Consider the following 15,903-nt stretch of genomic DNA (forward strand, 5'->3'; position numbering starts at 1 on the left):
GGGTAAATGAATCTGAATCTATAGATCATTAGTCTTACCTTAAACTCTCTATATAGGAAGCTGCACGATAACAATCAACAGTACCAGTTAGTAATATATCCAAATATAGAATAATAGATATTGACTTTGAATATTTAAATTAATTGATAAGCTAACCTTATATAGGCAACAATATCAGAAGCTGATATTTCATCTAGGGTACAAAATGCCTCAATCTCAGGCCCTTTAATGTAAGAAATGGATGGATGATCAAATAACTCATCCTTAGGTAATAACGTTCCCTTTGGATAAATGATCAGGTGCATAATTATTTAATGCATCAATGGCAGCCTCAACAGGGTCATTTTCTGAGTCTCAACATCCTATTGCAATATATAATGAAATATAAGTATTAAAACCAAATTAATAGATATAAAATACAAATAAATATTAAGTGAATAAACAAAATGAAAATAATAATTATTACTGGAGTTTAGGTTTGCTGCTAAACTTGATTTGCCAAAGCTTATCCTTGCTAGATGTTGGTAACTGACTGCCCTCCAAGGATGTTAGGCTGCATTGCTACCAACAATGCCTCTAAAGTCGTGAATCATTGTTGTTGATCATTTAGGCATTACTTTTACTCATCAAGTCTTTGCTGTTATTGTTGAATGATTGCTTTATATCTGCATTTTTCATTAGAAGAGATTTAGGTTGATTATTGAAGAACTTTGATGATAATATAAAACTACTAACCCTACGAATTCGATCATGTCTTTCTTTCAATCCTAATGCTAAAGACAATGGATCTTCATTGTAACTAATTAGCAATTCACCGGATTCGAATTTAATAGTAAATTCATCTTGAAACACAATAAGATGGTGCGTCACAATAAAGTTATACAATATATAGTCATGCATACAAGCACAAAGGCAATCATACATGATAAATTGATAAGTTATGCATACAATCTTTTTAGCCATTTCTTTAGTTGCTTCATCTATGAATGATTCATCTTTATGCATTTGTCCTTATTTTCACATATCCCATATAGGAATTTCATTTCCAAAGCTAAATGATTCCTGACAAATTAAAGTGATATAAGAATTAGAATCTATTAACCTAATGTTCATAAATATTCATATATGAGTATAAGACAAGCGTGTGTATACCTACAAGATCATGCTTGACATTTGCATAACCCTCTCTTAATCTCCAATAGTGATATACTTGTTTGGCCTGAATGTTCTATTGTTGTTTTTTGATTTTTTGAAAAAAAAAAGTAAATCGCATATTAAAATATCAAATATATTACACAAAATATTATAAACAATTAACAAAATGGGTATGAATACCAAGAATTCTTCTGATAGAGGATTTTGAACAAAATGCATCCACTCTTGATAACTGATAATATTTACATATGACAACGGAGAATTGGCCAACAAATCACTGTTATCAGCAAATAGTAAAATATATTGGGTTGTTAATCTGCTCTTAAAGTTTTTAAATATTTTTCTAACGGATTGTAATACAAGCTTTTTATACTCATTTGGGATGTCAAATCATTCTTAATAAATTTAAAATAATTAGTATGAACACATTATTTCAATTAAATTTCTAACTAGAAACAAATGTTTAGATATTATTGAATAAATATACCATAACTGACTTTCATATATGATCTTTTTGTTCATCAGAAACTCGATGCCAATTATGATATGTAATAGAAATACTAAAAAGGATGACTGCTCCAATGTGACTAGCTAACTTGGTAGCTCCATTCGACATAGGTTGCCCACTTTGATTGAAGTTGAGTTGAATTTTCGTGTTAATCATTTTAATTTGTTTACCATGTCCCCTTACTTTTCTTTTTTTCACTATAGGTGTGTCTTCTTCATGTTTAGTAGCAAGAGACATATGTTCTTCGGATTTTATAATACCTGTAATTTTGATCATAATTTTATGAAATACACCAAACTCTCTCTAAATAACACATAATAAAAAACAACCAATATCCACTATAATTACTAAACCAATATATATAAAACATCCTACAACCAATAATATTTTACGGGCACAAGCCATATTGTGGTTTTCACCTTAAATAAGAGTTTCATGCAAAACAAATGATGAGTACAAGTATAAAACTAATTTTCACAAAAATATTTAGCGAACCACAATACTTAAACCAAACACAAAAAAAAATCATGCATGTAATGAAGGGCAGTTGGACGACGTAGGTGACGGTAGAATATGCATAAAACATAAAATAAGAAATATATCTAGTAAGAAAAGAAAAAAAATACTTATATCGAACTAGAAAAATAGTATAAAAAGGTATAAAATACGCACGCACTGGTGAAAAAGAGGTGCGACGGCATTGAGTGGTTCACAATCGACGGTAATGAGAGAGATGGAGAAACCAAAAGGCCAACTAAATAGGTTGATAGTTTAGGGGTTCACATGCAATGTAGCTTTTTATCGTTCACTGTATTAGCTGTTTGATTTTTCAAGATTCAAGTATAGGGAATGAACCTTTAAAAATGATCATTTAAGGTGTTTACTTATAGAAACACCTTAAATGATCCATTTATATTTTAATAGCAAAATTATTTAAGGTATTTGTGTAGGAAAAATACCTTAAATAATCATTTTTAAAAAATTTAACAAGATTATTTAAGATATTTTTCAACAGAAAATGTCTAAAATAATATCCTTTAAAAAATTATCGAGAATTAAAATGTTTATGGTTGAAAAATTCCTAAAATAATATCCATATAAAAAATAAAAAGAATTATTAAAAAAATGCATTTAAGAAGCAGCAGTTGAGCTCATTTGTTTTTTAAAGCATTCTAACCAATTTAAAATAATCATAGTTCGTTGCTTAATTAATCACAAGCAAGAGATGTAATTGTTTTAGTTTATAATTTCAATGTGACAGTAATTAATTTTATTTTTACTGTTGTTTTCATTAAATCACAAGCAGCTTCTGATTAACTTGAATTATTTTTTATATTACAATTGAAATCAATAATATTGGAGTCAATTTTAGATTGTAATTTTTTTTACATGACCATTGAAATTTACTAATATTATAATTGATTTTAAAGTTGAGAGTCTCTAATTTAAATTTCAATAGTAATTCCAAAAAAAAATTACCAAATTTACTGAATCTCTTATCTAAAATAGCAAACTTAAATCACATTCATAGAAAATAAAACTTGAAAAAAAAAATGAATGGTAAAAGTTAAAACTAATAAACACAAAAAGTAAAAAAAAAAAAAAAGGTCCATACTCTATACCCGAAATTATACGTACAGAAATGTAATTTCCCACCTAACTCAACCCCCATTTAACGTCATCTCTCTCTTATTTCAGTTCAAAGTTTTTTTTTTTTTTTTTTTTTTTCAAATCATTTCATCGAAACAGAAAGCAAATGGCGTCGGTTTCATTCCTTCACCTTCGTGACCCAGAAGACGACGTTGTTCATCACCACCACGAGGACCAAACAATAACCTTGGATTCCCTCCCTTATTGGTCTCACGAGTTCCACTTCTTCTCTTCCGACCCCGATCTACCTCTCCAAGACGACGACGTTTCACACCCCGATTCCTTCATTATCAACAGCCCCGATCTCTTCGATCGCCGCGAGAACCAAGTCAACTTCGTTATCGATCTCTTCCACCAACGACTCGAACAATCGCTGGTTATTTCCAATAATACCCCCAATACCAGTACCAATTCCGGTAACGGTAATGATTTTAATATTAGCAATGATGATGAATTAAATGTCGCTGATTTGGTTTCTGATGCTGTAATCGATTTCGGTGTTATTGAGGGAAATCATGAGCTAGATTTAGGGTTAGCGTTAGGGTTTGATTCGATGGATACTCATGAGAGTGATATTGAGATTGATATTGGTGGTGGCGATGACGACAACGACGACGACGAATTCTTCGTGGAAAGGAGGGTTTCTGGGTCGAGTGGTAGTGAGGCAGCTTCTAATTTTAGTGGTGTTGAAATCTTTGGGGACAATATTCAGACTGTTGGGTTTAGATTCGATTCGGAAGATGATGATGAGAATGAGACTGTTAATGGGGAGCTAACCATTGATTTGAATTCAGGGGATGATTGTGGAATTGATGATCATGTGGATGATGATTATGATATTGATGATGATGATGTGAGTGTTACTGTTCCGCTTTGTTGGGATTCGCTTCAGTTGGAGGATCTTAGGGAGACAAATGAGGATTTTGAGTGGGAGGAAGTGGATGGTGGGGTTGATGAGAGGGAGGTTTTAAGTGTGCTTGTTGATGGTGATGATGATGATGATGAGAATTCAGTTTCGCTTTCCATTTCCCCTATCATTGGACCTGAAGACACGGTTACTTTTGAGAGGGCAGCTGAGGTGGGGACGTTGGGGTGGGAGGTTTTGTTGAATGCTAATAATTTGGAAACGACCCCGGAAATGGATGAGAATGCTGAGCCATTTTTTGCAGATCGTGATGATTATATCTATACTGCAGAATATGAAATGTTGTTTGGACAGTTTGCTGAGAATGAGAATGCATTTATTGGGAGGCCTCCAGCAGCGAAATCTGTAGTTGAGAGTCTTCCTTCTGTGGTTGTGACTCAGGAGGATTTGGTGAATGATAATGCACTTTGTGCAGTTTGTAAGGATGAGATTAACCTTGGTGAAAAGATGAAGCAGCTGCCATGTGCTCATCGCTACCATGGAGATTGCATTATACCCTGGCTGGGGATAAGGAATACTTGCCCTGTTTGTCGTCATGAGTTGCCTACAGATGATGCTGATTATGAAAGGAGAAGGTCCCTAAGAGCTGCTGGTGCACTGTAATGGTAATTTATGGTCACATGTGATTTTGAAGCTTTTTGGTTGAGTGCTAGGTTGTTAAGAATGTAGATATTGTTGCTGGAGAGAATCAATGTCTTTGTGGAGGTTCTTGTCTTATCATTCTTCACAATTTTATAAGTATTTTGATATGTTCTTTTAATCCTTTTTGTGGTATAAGAATGTTCAATGACTGAATTGTACCTTGAGGGGTTTTTGGTTGGAATAATTGCCATTATTTATCCATTGACTGGTTGTCTTGCCTGTGCACTGATATTATTTTGCTTCAATTCTGTTTTATCCTATCTCAAATACGTGATTATTCTGGAATTCAGGATTTTATGTTATGTGAATGACAATATTTCATTCTAATTTGTTTGATCTAGTTTAGCTAATATTCTCTATACTTATGTTAATATCATAGTTCAGATTTGAAGTTATGATCTGGATAGCCATGTTCATGAATTGGAAATGGATCTTGTTAATCTACTCAAGTTGGCAGGACTATGTCAGATGATTTTTGTATGAGATCAGCTGAAGAGATGCATGGTTTTTTCTTATTTAGTCTGTCATACATGATTGACTTGGGGATTTGATGATGTAACTTAATGAGAATAAATTTGTAGGAGGTGGTGTCAAGAAGTATTCGGCAAAAGAAAATAGGGGGTTGAGATTTTATAAATCATTAAAATGCTGGAGCATACCCACATTTAATGACCTTAAACCACTAGATTGTTCCTTGGACATGAATAAGAACACTTTTTTGGCCAATTGAGTTCTGGCCTTAAATTTGTAATTTTAGTAGCTAGATTATTCCTTTAAGTCTTGTATGCTAAGACATTTCTTAGCTTGTGTAAACTGCAGATCAAGGCACCGAGAGTGCTTTATGGTATTTTACTCTTCTAAGGATTGAAATCATGTCGATGTTGACGTGTAACTTGTTTTCCTTGAGCTTCAAAATAACCAGGCAGCTGACAGTAAGTGATTCAGAAAATTTTTTTTTCTCTAGTGTTTACTCATAATATATATTAAAAATAATGATAAATTTACTAATTTTATCAATAGAAACAGTGTTCAAAAAAAAAAAATTACGAATGTCTAAGAATTTTCTACAAATTTTCCTTTTAATTTTTCAATCTTTGGATGTGCTTACGGACACTGGGGCACAAGTCTATACTCCTTTGCCTCAGATTCAATCTAACCTGATCTTGGAACAGATGTTCTACCAGTGTCCTAGTATTACCTACGTCTAAATGAAGTTCTGCTTTCATCATCTCACTAAACAACCTCAGGGCACTGAAAAATCTACTCGTTGATGTCAGCAGGATTTGATTTTTGACTAAACATGACAGGTTTCTATAGATTTCTGTCAAGCTCCATGCATCAGATTCAATCAAATTTGCTGTCTATGGGGTTGCTGCTGATAAACTACAGTTTGAACAGTTTTTGAAAAGGCAGAAGTTATCAAACTATTCAAATTCGATTAGAAAAACTTGTATCAAAACAGGTTGCCAGGTTTCCTTTCTATAAGTTCCAGACAATAACATTAAAATTTCTTCCCAAGTTTCTCTAGCTTCAAAGCAATGCACAGGCTGAAATGTAATAACCTATATTCAGGCTCAACAGGCTGGGTCAAGCTTTGGGCAACAAATTTGGTCCAATCTATGGACAGATCTGATTAACATGTGGCAACTTGAATGAATGACATGTTAATATCAGTCATAGCATTACTTTGTTGTTACTAAGGTCACCCATGTTTGATTATACCGATATAAAAAAGTTGTTTTCTATCAATGTAAGAAAGGAGAAGAATCAAAAAGAAATGGCAAAAGTAGTTGCCTGCCAGCAATTCCAACCTATCAATGATAAAACATGATAGAAGTCATTTATACCGAGCAGCCATTATCTTCTCCATTGTTTTCCTGTTCTAGTAAACAAACTTCTTGAATTACAAGTCACCTGAAAATGTCATCAACTTCTGGTTAAAATCCACATGCATTCCCTTTTTTACACCTTCCCTGGAAGAATTTTTCAAAAATCTTTATTTCGCGTGTGCCTATGTGTTTTGACAAATAGAAACTGCACAGCATTCCTGTAAAGACACTACCTGGTTCACATCTATGATTTCATATATAAGACAAGGACTTTCCAGAGAAGGCATCGAGCTAACATTCTAACTTATACAGGAGGATGGTCTAAATATCTACTATTGCTATTGGCTTTCCCTAGATCTCTCAATTCATGTATTCGTATTTGTTATTTTGTGCAAAACACGAAACCTAAGTGGTAATAACATATGCAGGACATGAACATGTTCCATAAGTGATAGGGAGTCTCATTGTTGAGTTAGTTTGCAAGAACAAGCGAAAGAAACTAGAGTTGCAATTTGCAACCCCTTTATCACATTAACTTTCCAGAGATTGGAGCATTTAAAAGTTGCATCTTCAAAGTATTTATGTAGAAGATTTCAAGGGAAGGGACCATTGTTGGTGATGATAATTACTTTCTCCAATTCAGATTTCCAACTTTGGAAAGAAATAATCACATTTGAACATGGTTGCGTTTCTATTCTCTTAAAACATATTTTGTCAAAAAGTTGTAACCGACAATGCTTTTGAATCTGGAGTATAGATGGCAATTCAAGTGAAAGGAGACTAGAAGATAATAAAGTCTAAAGAGAATCTAGGGGCCAGATTAGGGTTGACAACTTAATTCGGAATCGACGGATTTTGACTCGACTCGACTCCATAAGATTATTTTTTTTTTTTTTAAATTGGATTTCGGATCGGATCGAATATTATTAAGGAAAAATCAGAGTCGGGTTTGAGTTTTAGACAAATCCGATCTAATCCGATATTATTATAAAAAATTATTTTTTAATTTTTTATTTATATATATTTATATATTTATATTTTATAAAATAAAATTTTATATTTTAAAAAATAATATTTTATTAATTTCGAGTCGGGTCGGATACTGTTTATACAATATCGGGTTTGAGAATTTAAAAAAAAAAAACTTTTCGGGTCGGGTACGAGTATTGATACGGGTTTTATAATTATAAAAATCGGATTAGGTTCGTGACGAGCAAAAACCCGCTCCAACTCAACCCGTTGCCAACCCTAGGCCAGACTAGAGATGGCAATTGATCCAGTTTATCAAGTTTTTGTTTATCTCAAACTCGACTTAACTTTTACTTATAATATCCTAATCTAATTCGATTAAAAAAAAAAAAATTATAAATTTGACTTGATTCGATCCGAAATTAATAAAATATTATTTTTAATATAAAATATTTTTAATATAAATATAAAAAAATATATAATATAAATATAAAATTAAATAAATAATTAAAAAATAACATATATCAAGTTGAGTCGACACAAGTTTATCTAAAATCCAATCTGCTTTTTTTTTTTCTTACTATTGCCCACTCAAAACTCTATTTAAAAAAAAAACTAATTTTATGAGGTCTAGTCGGGTTGAAATCCGTCGGGCACAAATTGAGCTACCATCTCTAGGCTAAAACTAAAAATAATTTACCTAGCATTTCATAAAAATAGAACTTCTCATCATCACTTAACAAAGAATATGTCCAACCAACAATGCGTAATCTATTAATAGAAAGCTAGACTTTTAGTTATGATCATAGTTAAAATCCTGATGGCCGAAAGTCTTGCAAACATTATTGCCGAAAGTCATATTCAGGAATACTATTCTCTGACATGGAGGCATCAAAATTTCAACTTCTAACAGGGAATGATAAACAAAACAAACAGACCATGATTTTCATTGCTCAAAAAATAGAGGTATTTACCTTTTTCCCTTTTACTAGTACACATTTAACCTGTCAAATTTCTGTTGTCCATTACTCATCTTTCTTTTCATTCTAATATGCCTACCTACCCTATAAGCATCATTAATGAATTACAAGAGAGTGAGAGGTGGTTTGATTTCTGAAGAGATCATGCATTTAAAAGGAGCAGAATGTGCTTGCACAATAAGTTCTCACCTATAGAACCCTGATTCCATCTTCAGACTTTTTCTCTCAGCCACCTAAATGTTCAAGCCAGATTGAAGAGCCTGATTTCGAAGGGCCTTGTGATCAACCTCATGCAAGGCCAATTCAAAATTTCTTTGCCTTCTTTCCCTCACAGAAAACATATACCTCTGAAACTCCTCTAAACATGGAGTCCTGGGAAATTGCTGTAAACCATGTCCAACAGCACGGAAACTCATCTCATCATCCTAATTCCAGCACAAATTTCTCATCTCTCAGCACTGAAGATGACGCAAGAGATTATCAACCAAGCATTGTTGATGACAAGAGGCTCAGGAGAATGATATCTAACAAAGAATCTGCGAGAATATCAAGGATGCGAAAGAAGCAACATATTGAAGAGCTCAAATCACAGGTTAATCAACTTCAAACAATTAATGGTCAGCTTTCACAAAAGCTCATCAATCTCCTGGACAGCAACCACGAGATCCTCCAAGAGAATGCTCAGCTCAAAGAGAAAGTTTCTACTCTTCATATGGTACTTGCCGATGTGTTTACAACTCTGAAGAATCCGGAATACACCTCCCTGGAACATAAATCGTCTTATTAGAGATGCAGATACCAGTCAATTGGGGTATATAACAACTTTGAGGTTAAAATGAATGATAAATTTGTTTTGGAGCTGGAATCCTATGGGTTTCTTTTGTTCATGTAATTTAATGTATAGAAATCATTACACGCCTCATTGGAATTACGGTTGTAATCATATATGGTTTAATACATAATAAACTCCTCAGACAAGCATATGTCAAAATTTATAATATTCATCAGGATTTTACTCCATTAAAGCAATTTGAGTATTCAGCTGCTGGGTTAGTGCAATGAATAGTGAAATTCAGGGGGAGAAAGTATCAAGCATGGGGCTGGTATATATGAATTGTGATTATGAACTCAGGTACAATATACAAAGGTTATGGTTAATGTTAATGTGTTAAAGACCAGCCATCAAAAGATTTAAATGTTAGAAACTTAGAGTTATATTTAAGAATATCAATGCTTACCTGGACGTCTGGCATACTTAAATTCTGGTTCAAGGTTTCCCTCATTGAATTTCGTACTACAATCAAGTTTTATAGGTTTCCCGATGAATTGGATATATACCTTACTACTTTCCTACAGACTATGCACTATATATTTTTCAGATTCTGTTTGTTTCTTTGGATTGTGAAAGCACATGTTGAAACAATATCCAAGTACAAAATTAATGGGATTCTCTAATTAAAAAGCTATTACATGCAAAAATCCAGATGATAGGAAAACTTTTTGAGTTTGGAACTTGGAACCTGCTAGTCTATGACAGAATATGAGCACCACTATAGGACCCGTTGCACAGTTTGGTTCGCCATTCCCTTGTCAACTTCATGACAGAAGATCTGCTCATCAAATCTGTACCTGATAATCCAGAACAGTGAAGCAGGTGCCATCAGTTAAAAAGTGTTAACGAGGTTGATTCAGATTTTAAGTAATACTAGAGCAAAGTATCCTAACAGATTCGATTTATGCAATTATGTTTTAGTACATGATCGGTTATGGTGTTAGGATATCAATCATTTTTACTGAAAAAAGAGAAAATTGATTTTAGTTCTTGAGGATAGGTAAGGAAGGCCCTATGGGAATTACCCATGTAAATCAACAATTTGCCTTTTTTTGCACAACTAAGAACTTGTTTGGAAACAAGAACTAAATTGCTGTAATTATGCAATTTGGGTATCAAAATCAAGTGAGTAAATTTAAATGTAGTGTTGTGTTCGGTGGGGTTGATCACTTTTTCAAAAATTAAAACTATACCACCTCGATCCGATCTTGATTTTCACCTGATCCGACCTCAAATTTTAAAAAACTACTCCTATGCAATTGGAACAGCTCAAAACCTGTCAGGATTCAGAAGTCTTTACTTTTCCTCCCAAAAAGCTTGACATTATCATTGTTTCATTATTGTTATGATTATTCTCATACTTATGTCTGCAACCTCACCAGTCACCAGATCCCTCTCCCAAAATAATTGCTTGAAATTCCCTTTTCATTTTGCAATGGATATGATATAATAATCGATGCTATTTGCTACATATAGGCATTGACAAAAGTCATTTGCTAACAGAACATGACAAATTGTAGAAAACTTCGGGTCTATTACTTCAAATAGCTTTTTGGTCTACATTATCCATGCTTATTTACATACAATACCATATTGCGGGAATGCCATCAATTGTACTGTCAGGCATTCTTTTTGAGTGGGAGTTTCCCGTTTGAGATGTTAGTTGGGGTTTCTGCCTCAGAAATTGAACCACCATTGCTTTGATCCTCAAATGCATGAGCTGGGTCTGCAAATGATCTAGTGCAAGGCCACCTACACAAAGTTGTTCAAAGGCAGATCCATTTTATGATTCAGCACCAGACATTCTAAGCTATGAATGTTGAAAGAAATTTCATCCTACCTGCTTGACAATATCGTCTCACTATCTATTGTTGTTTTCTCATCAAAAATGTTGCCTGAAAGATTAAAACGATAGGAATCATGTTCTACTCATCCACTTAATACACATACTGTACGGGAAAATAGAATGTAAAGTTCAAGGCAGAACAAAACAGCAGCAGCAATGTATACCTCCATAAAAATTCTTCTTAGAGAAATACTTTGCCATCAATCGATGAGTGTAGTCAGCCTCATATTTCTTGTACTTCTCAATGTATTCAGGATTATCAAGTACCCTAACCACAATGGGAGCATATCAGGTTACCATGGTGATATGCCAAGCTCAAAATAGAATCACTCTTTAACCGTACAAAGAAAATATTCAAGATATAGCATTTAACTCCAAATGACAAAATGTTAATTGGAGCTAAACACACCATAAAATTCTTGTACAGAGCTTTTTCCCATTCAGGTTTCATCCTCTTTAAATGCGATAACTAAACACACCTTGTTCAAGGATATTATGAGTTTATTGTTTATAAGACTTTACTCCTATCTCTTTGTACTATGGCTCTAAACTGAAACATGGAGCTATTTGCTTCTCATGCATTTTAATCAATATGGTGTCATTTGGAGAGCAAAGTTATGCTCAAAATAGCGAGAAACTGATGATTCACTGAAGTAAAGACAGTTATTTATTCATAAATCTGCTTGCATACCAATGCATGAATGGTACCACCAAGCTTTTTCAGTTATTTGGGACTTTCAACGCCCTCATAAACTTATGGGTAGTCAATGTCATGCACTCACTGGTGATTAAACCTTTCAATAAATACTAAGCAATTTGCAGAATACCTAGTAGCATTATGGACAACTGCAAATCCATTTAGATATACACCACCCAAAAGACTATAATGATTCAGCAATATATTGTCTGTCATCTACCTAGAATACAAATACCAGCATAACATAATTTAAACAAAAGATGCTCCTAACAAACTCATCGAGCCTCCAGATTAACACTAACAATCTATACCACATACAATTTAAAACCTTGTTCAAGCAAAAGAAGAATTCATAATTAGAAAGACAATGAAACAGTGATATAACAGATGTAAAACCATTCCAACTAGCATTTCCTGGAAGTGAGAAAAAATGTTTTTCCATTTAAACAGGGGATGGAAAACACAGGGCAGGGTCTAAATAATTATATTCGAAACTAGAATATATAAAATGGCAAAACCCTCTTCAACCATTGTCGCGACATTCATCACCCATTTTGGAAATTTCGCTCGCATTTCAAGAATTACCATGTGCTAATGAATTATTCTGCTGTTTTTAAAGGATTACCAAATCACCACCCAGGAATGCTGTTCTTGTAATGATCAAAACTGTTTATTATACAACTTGGTTATTCTCTAATCATCAAAATATTAGTCTAAATTCATTTTTACATTTTTTTTTGAAAAAAATGTTCCAATTACAGCTAATAACTGGTTCAAAGCTGATGTTTTTTTCTTCACAATCATTCACATAAACTGGAAATTACGGTTCGAGTACTGGGTCCAATCAAAGTTACATACTTCTTTCGTACAAAGGGAGGCCCAAGTCTAAGGTTAGGCAAAGGAGACTTGCAAGCGCTGGAGATTGAACCCAGGCTTGCAATGGGTGAGCCATTTGGATTAAACCCAGGTTCAAAGTTACATGGTTCGAAGAGATATGAAGAAATTACATCCAAGTGGATCGAAGTAAAAAGGTTCTTGAATGAAATTTTATAAGGTAACAAAATACCTACTTAAACTGAACAAAAATGGTAAAAGAAAAACAAAACAATGATTGATGAAAGAGACGTTTAACACTCATAAGGAAAGGCATGTTAAAAAAGAAAAAAAAACCCAGATAAAAGCTTCAAATTTAAAAGGAATTGAAGGAACTAACTCACGCAAAATGATCAGCAATTTGAGGCTTTAGGTCTTCGACATTGAGGTTTCCATTGTCGACAGCAGCCTCAACCTGAGGCTGAGGGGGTACTAGAGCAGTGGGAAGAGTGGCGGAGGACTCAGAATGGGAAGCAGAGATGGAAGGAGGTGATGGCGGAGGTGGAGAAGATGGTAGACTCGCGCTCGCCATATTTCTTCAAAAGAGAAATTTCCGCTTCCCTTTTGCAGATTATCTCGACTCTTCACTGACAAATCTCCTCTACGGCCGCTGGGCTCCAGCCGCTACTCCTTGGTTCTTTTTTTTAGCTTCTAAATTAGGTCTAATTATGCAGGAGGTTCTTATGCTTTCCAAAAATTTAAAATTTAATCCGTTAATTCATATAAATTTAATTATTATATTATTTTAATTTAATAATTTTAATATTATTAATTTTGTTAATTTTTTATCATTGATTTTATTGACATAACATTGATTTATTAATATAATAATTAAATGTATAAAAATAATTATTAAATTATGTAAATGAATATGTACTAATTCGAAATTTGAAGTTTATTTTTTATAATGATATGAAATTTAAATTTTAATCCTTATATTTGGAAATTTAAATTTAAATTTTTTTAATATAAAAAATATTTTAAAATTTTAAAAAAATTTTAATTTCATATGAGTTTATAGACTAAATTTTAAATTTTGCATGAATATAAAAATTATTCGCATAATTAACAAATAATTTTATTAATTATAATTATCATGTCAATAAATTAACGTAACATTTACAAAATTAATATCATATCAACATTTTTAATGATAAAAATTGATGAAATTAATAATTAAATTAAAATGATCAAATCAAAACAATACAATAATTAAATTTATACGAGTTATAATACAAAGATCAAATTTTAAATTTTCACAAAATATAAGATTCTCTAACATAATTTGACCTATAAATTAAGAAAAAAACTCAATAATAATAATACCTTTTTAAATAAAAATCATATATAATAAATATAAGATAATATTTAAAAATAATTATTATAATAAAATTAATAAAATTATCAATAGTTTTTTATTTGTTAATAAAATACTAAATTTTTAATTTTAATTATTAAATGAATATTAATTAAAAAATTATTGAGAAATTTAATTTTAATGATGTATATGTCAAACACCATTTACCTCTAGTCAATCTCACCTTTAATTATAAGGTAAAATTTTTCTTTTCTTTATTTTGTGTTATTAAATTGAATTTTAATTAAAAAATAAAATTTTAATATTTTATTAATAAATCACTTGTGGAAGCTATTCCTATTCACTCTAACTTGTAAGCATTCATTCAATTTTTTTTAAAAATAATTTCAGAAATCTCTAAATTGAAAATTAAAAATTTTAATTAAATTCCTTGTAACAAGTAAGGTATTTTAGTCAAACTATAAAAGCCACGTAAAGTCATCAAAAGTTTGTACAGTTAGCTAGCCGACCAACTCTGAAATGTGAAAAGAAGGAACCGACCCCCCACCGCGGTGGAAATGAAGTACATAATAAGTTTTCATTAAATCTTACAATTTAAAATATAATAAGATAATATGATATAAATATAAAATAAAAATAAAATATAAAAATGATATGATTTAAAATTTTAATAATAAATATATAAATTTAATAAAATAAAAAATAAAATTTATATTTTTATATTAATGTAATTTATAATTTTTATATAAAATATAATATAAATATATAAATTTTAATATTTTATATGATATAAATATACAAATTATCGATACATGTATTTACGAAGAAGGGTGCCAGACATCCAAACCGCCCAGTATTTTTGTTTCTGGAATGGGCTAGGAAATTTATCAAGACTTTACCAATATCAATTTTCCTATCCGAAACTCCACGATCCCTGTCCAAAGTCCAAACAAGATATGTAGTATATAACAAGTTGATAATGTTTCAGAAGATATTCATAAAAGGCCTAATTAATTTCCACTTTTATCTTTTCTCTGTTACATGTATGGCAAATGCTTTACAAGTATATATTCTTTCCCAATATGTGACAAAAGTACTTCCCTTGTTAACAAGATTTGCACCACCACGGTTGCCACCTCCCGTCGTCGACCTTGAATTGGGGGCCGAGCCGGATGCATTGCCGGTACAGGATTCACAGAATTACTTTGCCAGGGAAAAAATAATAGTACCTTTTTGTTTGGGATCATCCATTGAAATAGCCATCTTCTTTGCTGAAAGACGACTTCCAGTAACTTTCATCTTTCTTTCCCTGGCAATTCTGTTGGCTTTCACTTCTTTTTGTGTTGGCAAATATTGTATCAATTCCAAGTTTCAAAAGATAGCTCGAAGGTTGGAACACCTGGGTGGTTTTTTCATGTTGACAGCATTTGTCATAGCTATTGCAATTCCGTTTCCCTTCTGGCTCCAATGCTGTACAGGGGCTGTTTACGCCATCTCCTTTCTATCATTTACAGTCTGCAATCTGTTCTGACTCCTTTAAGCACGTATTTTTGTCAAGGGCTGAGAGCTTAAACTTATCTCCATACCCTTCTGTGTCCGTGTGCCTGATCTGTTTTCAGATTGATCGATCTAGAGTCTTCTGTGCCTGTCTGCCTGCGTCATTATTCTAGATCCTTCCT

General features: G+C 32.3%; 3 protein-coding genes across 4 annotated transcripts; 2 read left to right on the forward strand and 1 right to left on the reverse strand.

Annotated features, from left to right (window-relative positions):
- The first annotated feature begins 3,366 nt into the window (after positions 1 to 3,366).
- LOC111284576 (uncharacterized) lies at positions 3,367 to 5,105 on the forward strand. The gene has a single exon (XM_022873291.2). It carries the CDS (start codon positions 3,420 to 3,422, stop codon positions 4,839 to 4,841), a length of 1,422 nt encoding a protein of 473 aa, XP_022729026.2. The 5' UTR covers positions 3,367 to 3,419; the 3' UTR covers positions 4,842 to 5,105.
- Positions 5,106 to 8,598: 3,493 nt separating this feature from the next.
- Positions 8,599 to 13,581, reverse strand: LOC111284586 (uncharacterized). Of its 2 annotated transcripts, XR_016329357.1 has the most exons (6): positions 13,251 to 13,581; positions 11,501 to 11,604; positions 11,331 to 11,385; positions 11,080 to 11,242; positions 10,179 to 10,287; positions 8,599 to 9,421 (listed from the first exon to the last, which is right to left on the reverse strand). XR_016329357.1 is itself a non-coding variant. In XM_022873314.2 (4 exons), the coding sequence occupies exons 1-4, from the start codon at positions 13,436 to 13,438 to the stop codon at positions 11,110 to 11,112; spliced, it is 480 nt and encodes a 159-aa protein (XP_022729049.1). In that variant the 5' UTR covers positions 13,439 to 13,580; the 3' UTR covers positions 11,005 to 11,109. The 2 variants fall into 2 exon arrangements, 1 of the variants encoding a protein (XP_022729049.1); XM_022873314.2 differs by lacking the exons at positions 8,599 to 9,421; positions 10,179 to 10,287 and having other exon boundaries at positions 11,005 to 11,242; positions 13,251 to 13,580.
- LOC111284592 (basic leucine zipper 43) lies at positions 8,730 to 9,658 on the forward strand. The gene is made up of 2 exons (XM_089745765.1): positions 8,730 to 8,779; positions 8,854 to 9,658. Exons 1-2 carry the CDS (start codon positions 8,730 to 8,732, stop codon positions 9,443 to 9,445), a joined length of 642 nt encoding a protein of 213 aa, XP_089601891.1. The 3' UTR covers positions 9,446 to 9,658.
- Positions 13,582 to 15,903: the final 2,322 nt, after the last annotated feature.

This window comes from Durio zibethinus, chromosome 17 (assembly GCF_047325235.1).
Source record: "Durio zibethinus cultivar Kanyao isolate XHJ-2024 chromosome 17, ASM4732523v1, whole genome shotgun sequence".
Lineage (NCBI taxonomy): Eukaryota > Viridiplantae > Streptophyta > Magnoliopsida > Malvales > Malvaceae > Durio > Durio zibethinus.

Coding starts and splice junctions, on each gene's coding strand:
- LOC111284576 (XM_022873291.2), top strand. CDS start 3,420: ATGGCGTCGGTTTCATTCCTTCACCTTCGTGACCCAGAAGACGACGTT.
- LOC111284592 (XM_089745765.1), top strand. CDS start 8,730: ATGCCTACCTACCCTATAAGCATCATTAATGAATTACAAGAGAGTGAG. Junction 8,780..8,853: donor GAATTACAAGAGAGTGAGAG/GTGGTTTGATTT, acceptor TCTCACCTATAG/AACCCTGATTCCATCTTCAG.
- LOC111284586 (XM_022873314.2), bottom strand. CDS start 13,438: ATGGCGAGCGCGAGTCTACCATCTTCTCCACCTCCGCCATCACCTCCT. Junction 11,386..11,500: donor TAAGAAGAATTTTTATGGAG/GTATACATTGCT, acceptor TTAATCTTTCAG/GCAACATTTTTGATGAGAAA. Junction 11,243..11,330: donor GAGACGATATTGTCAAGCAG/GTAGGATGAAAT, acceptor AACTTTGTGTAG/GTGGCCTTGCACTAGATCAT.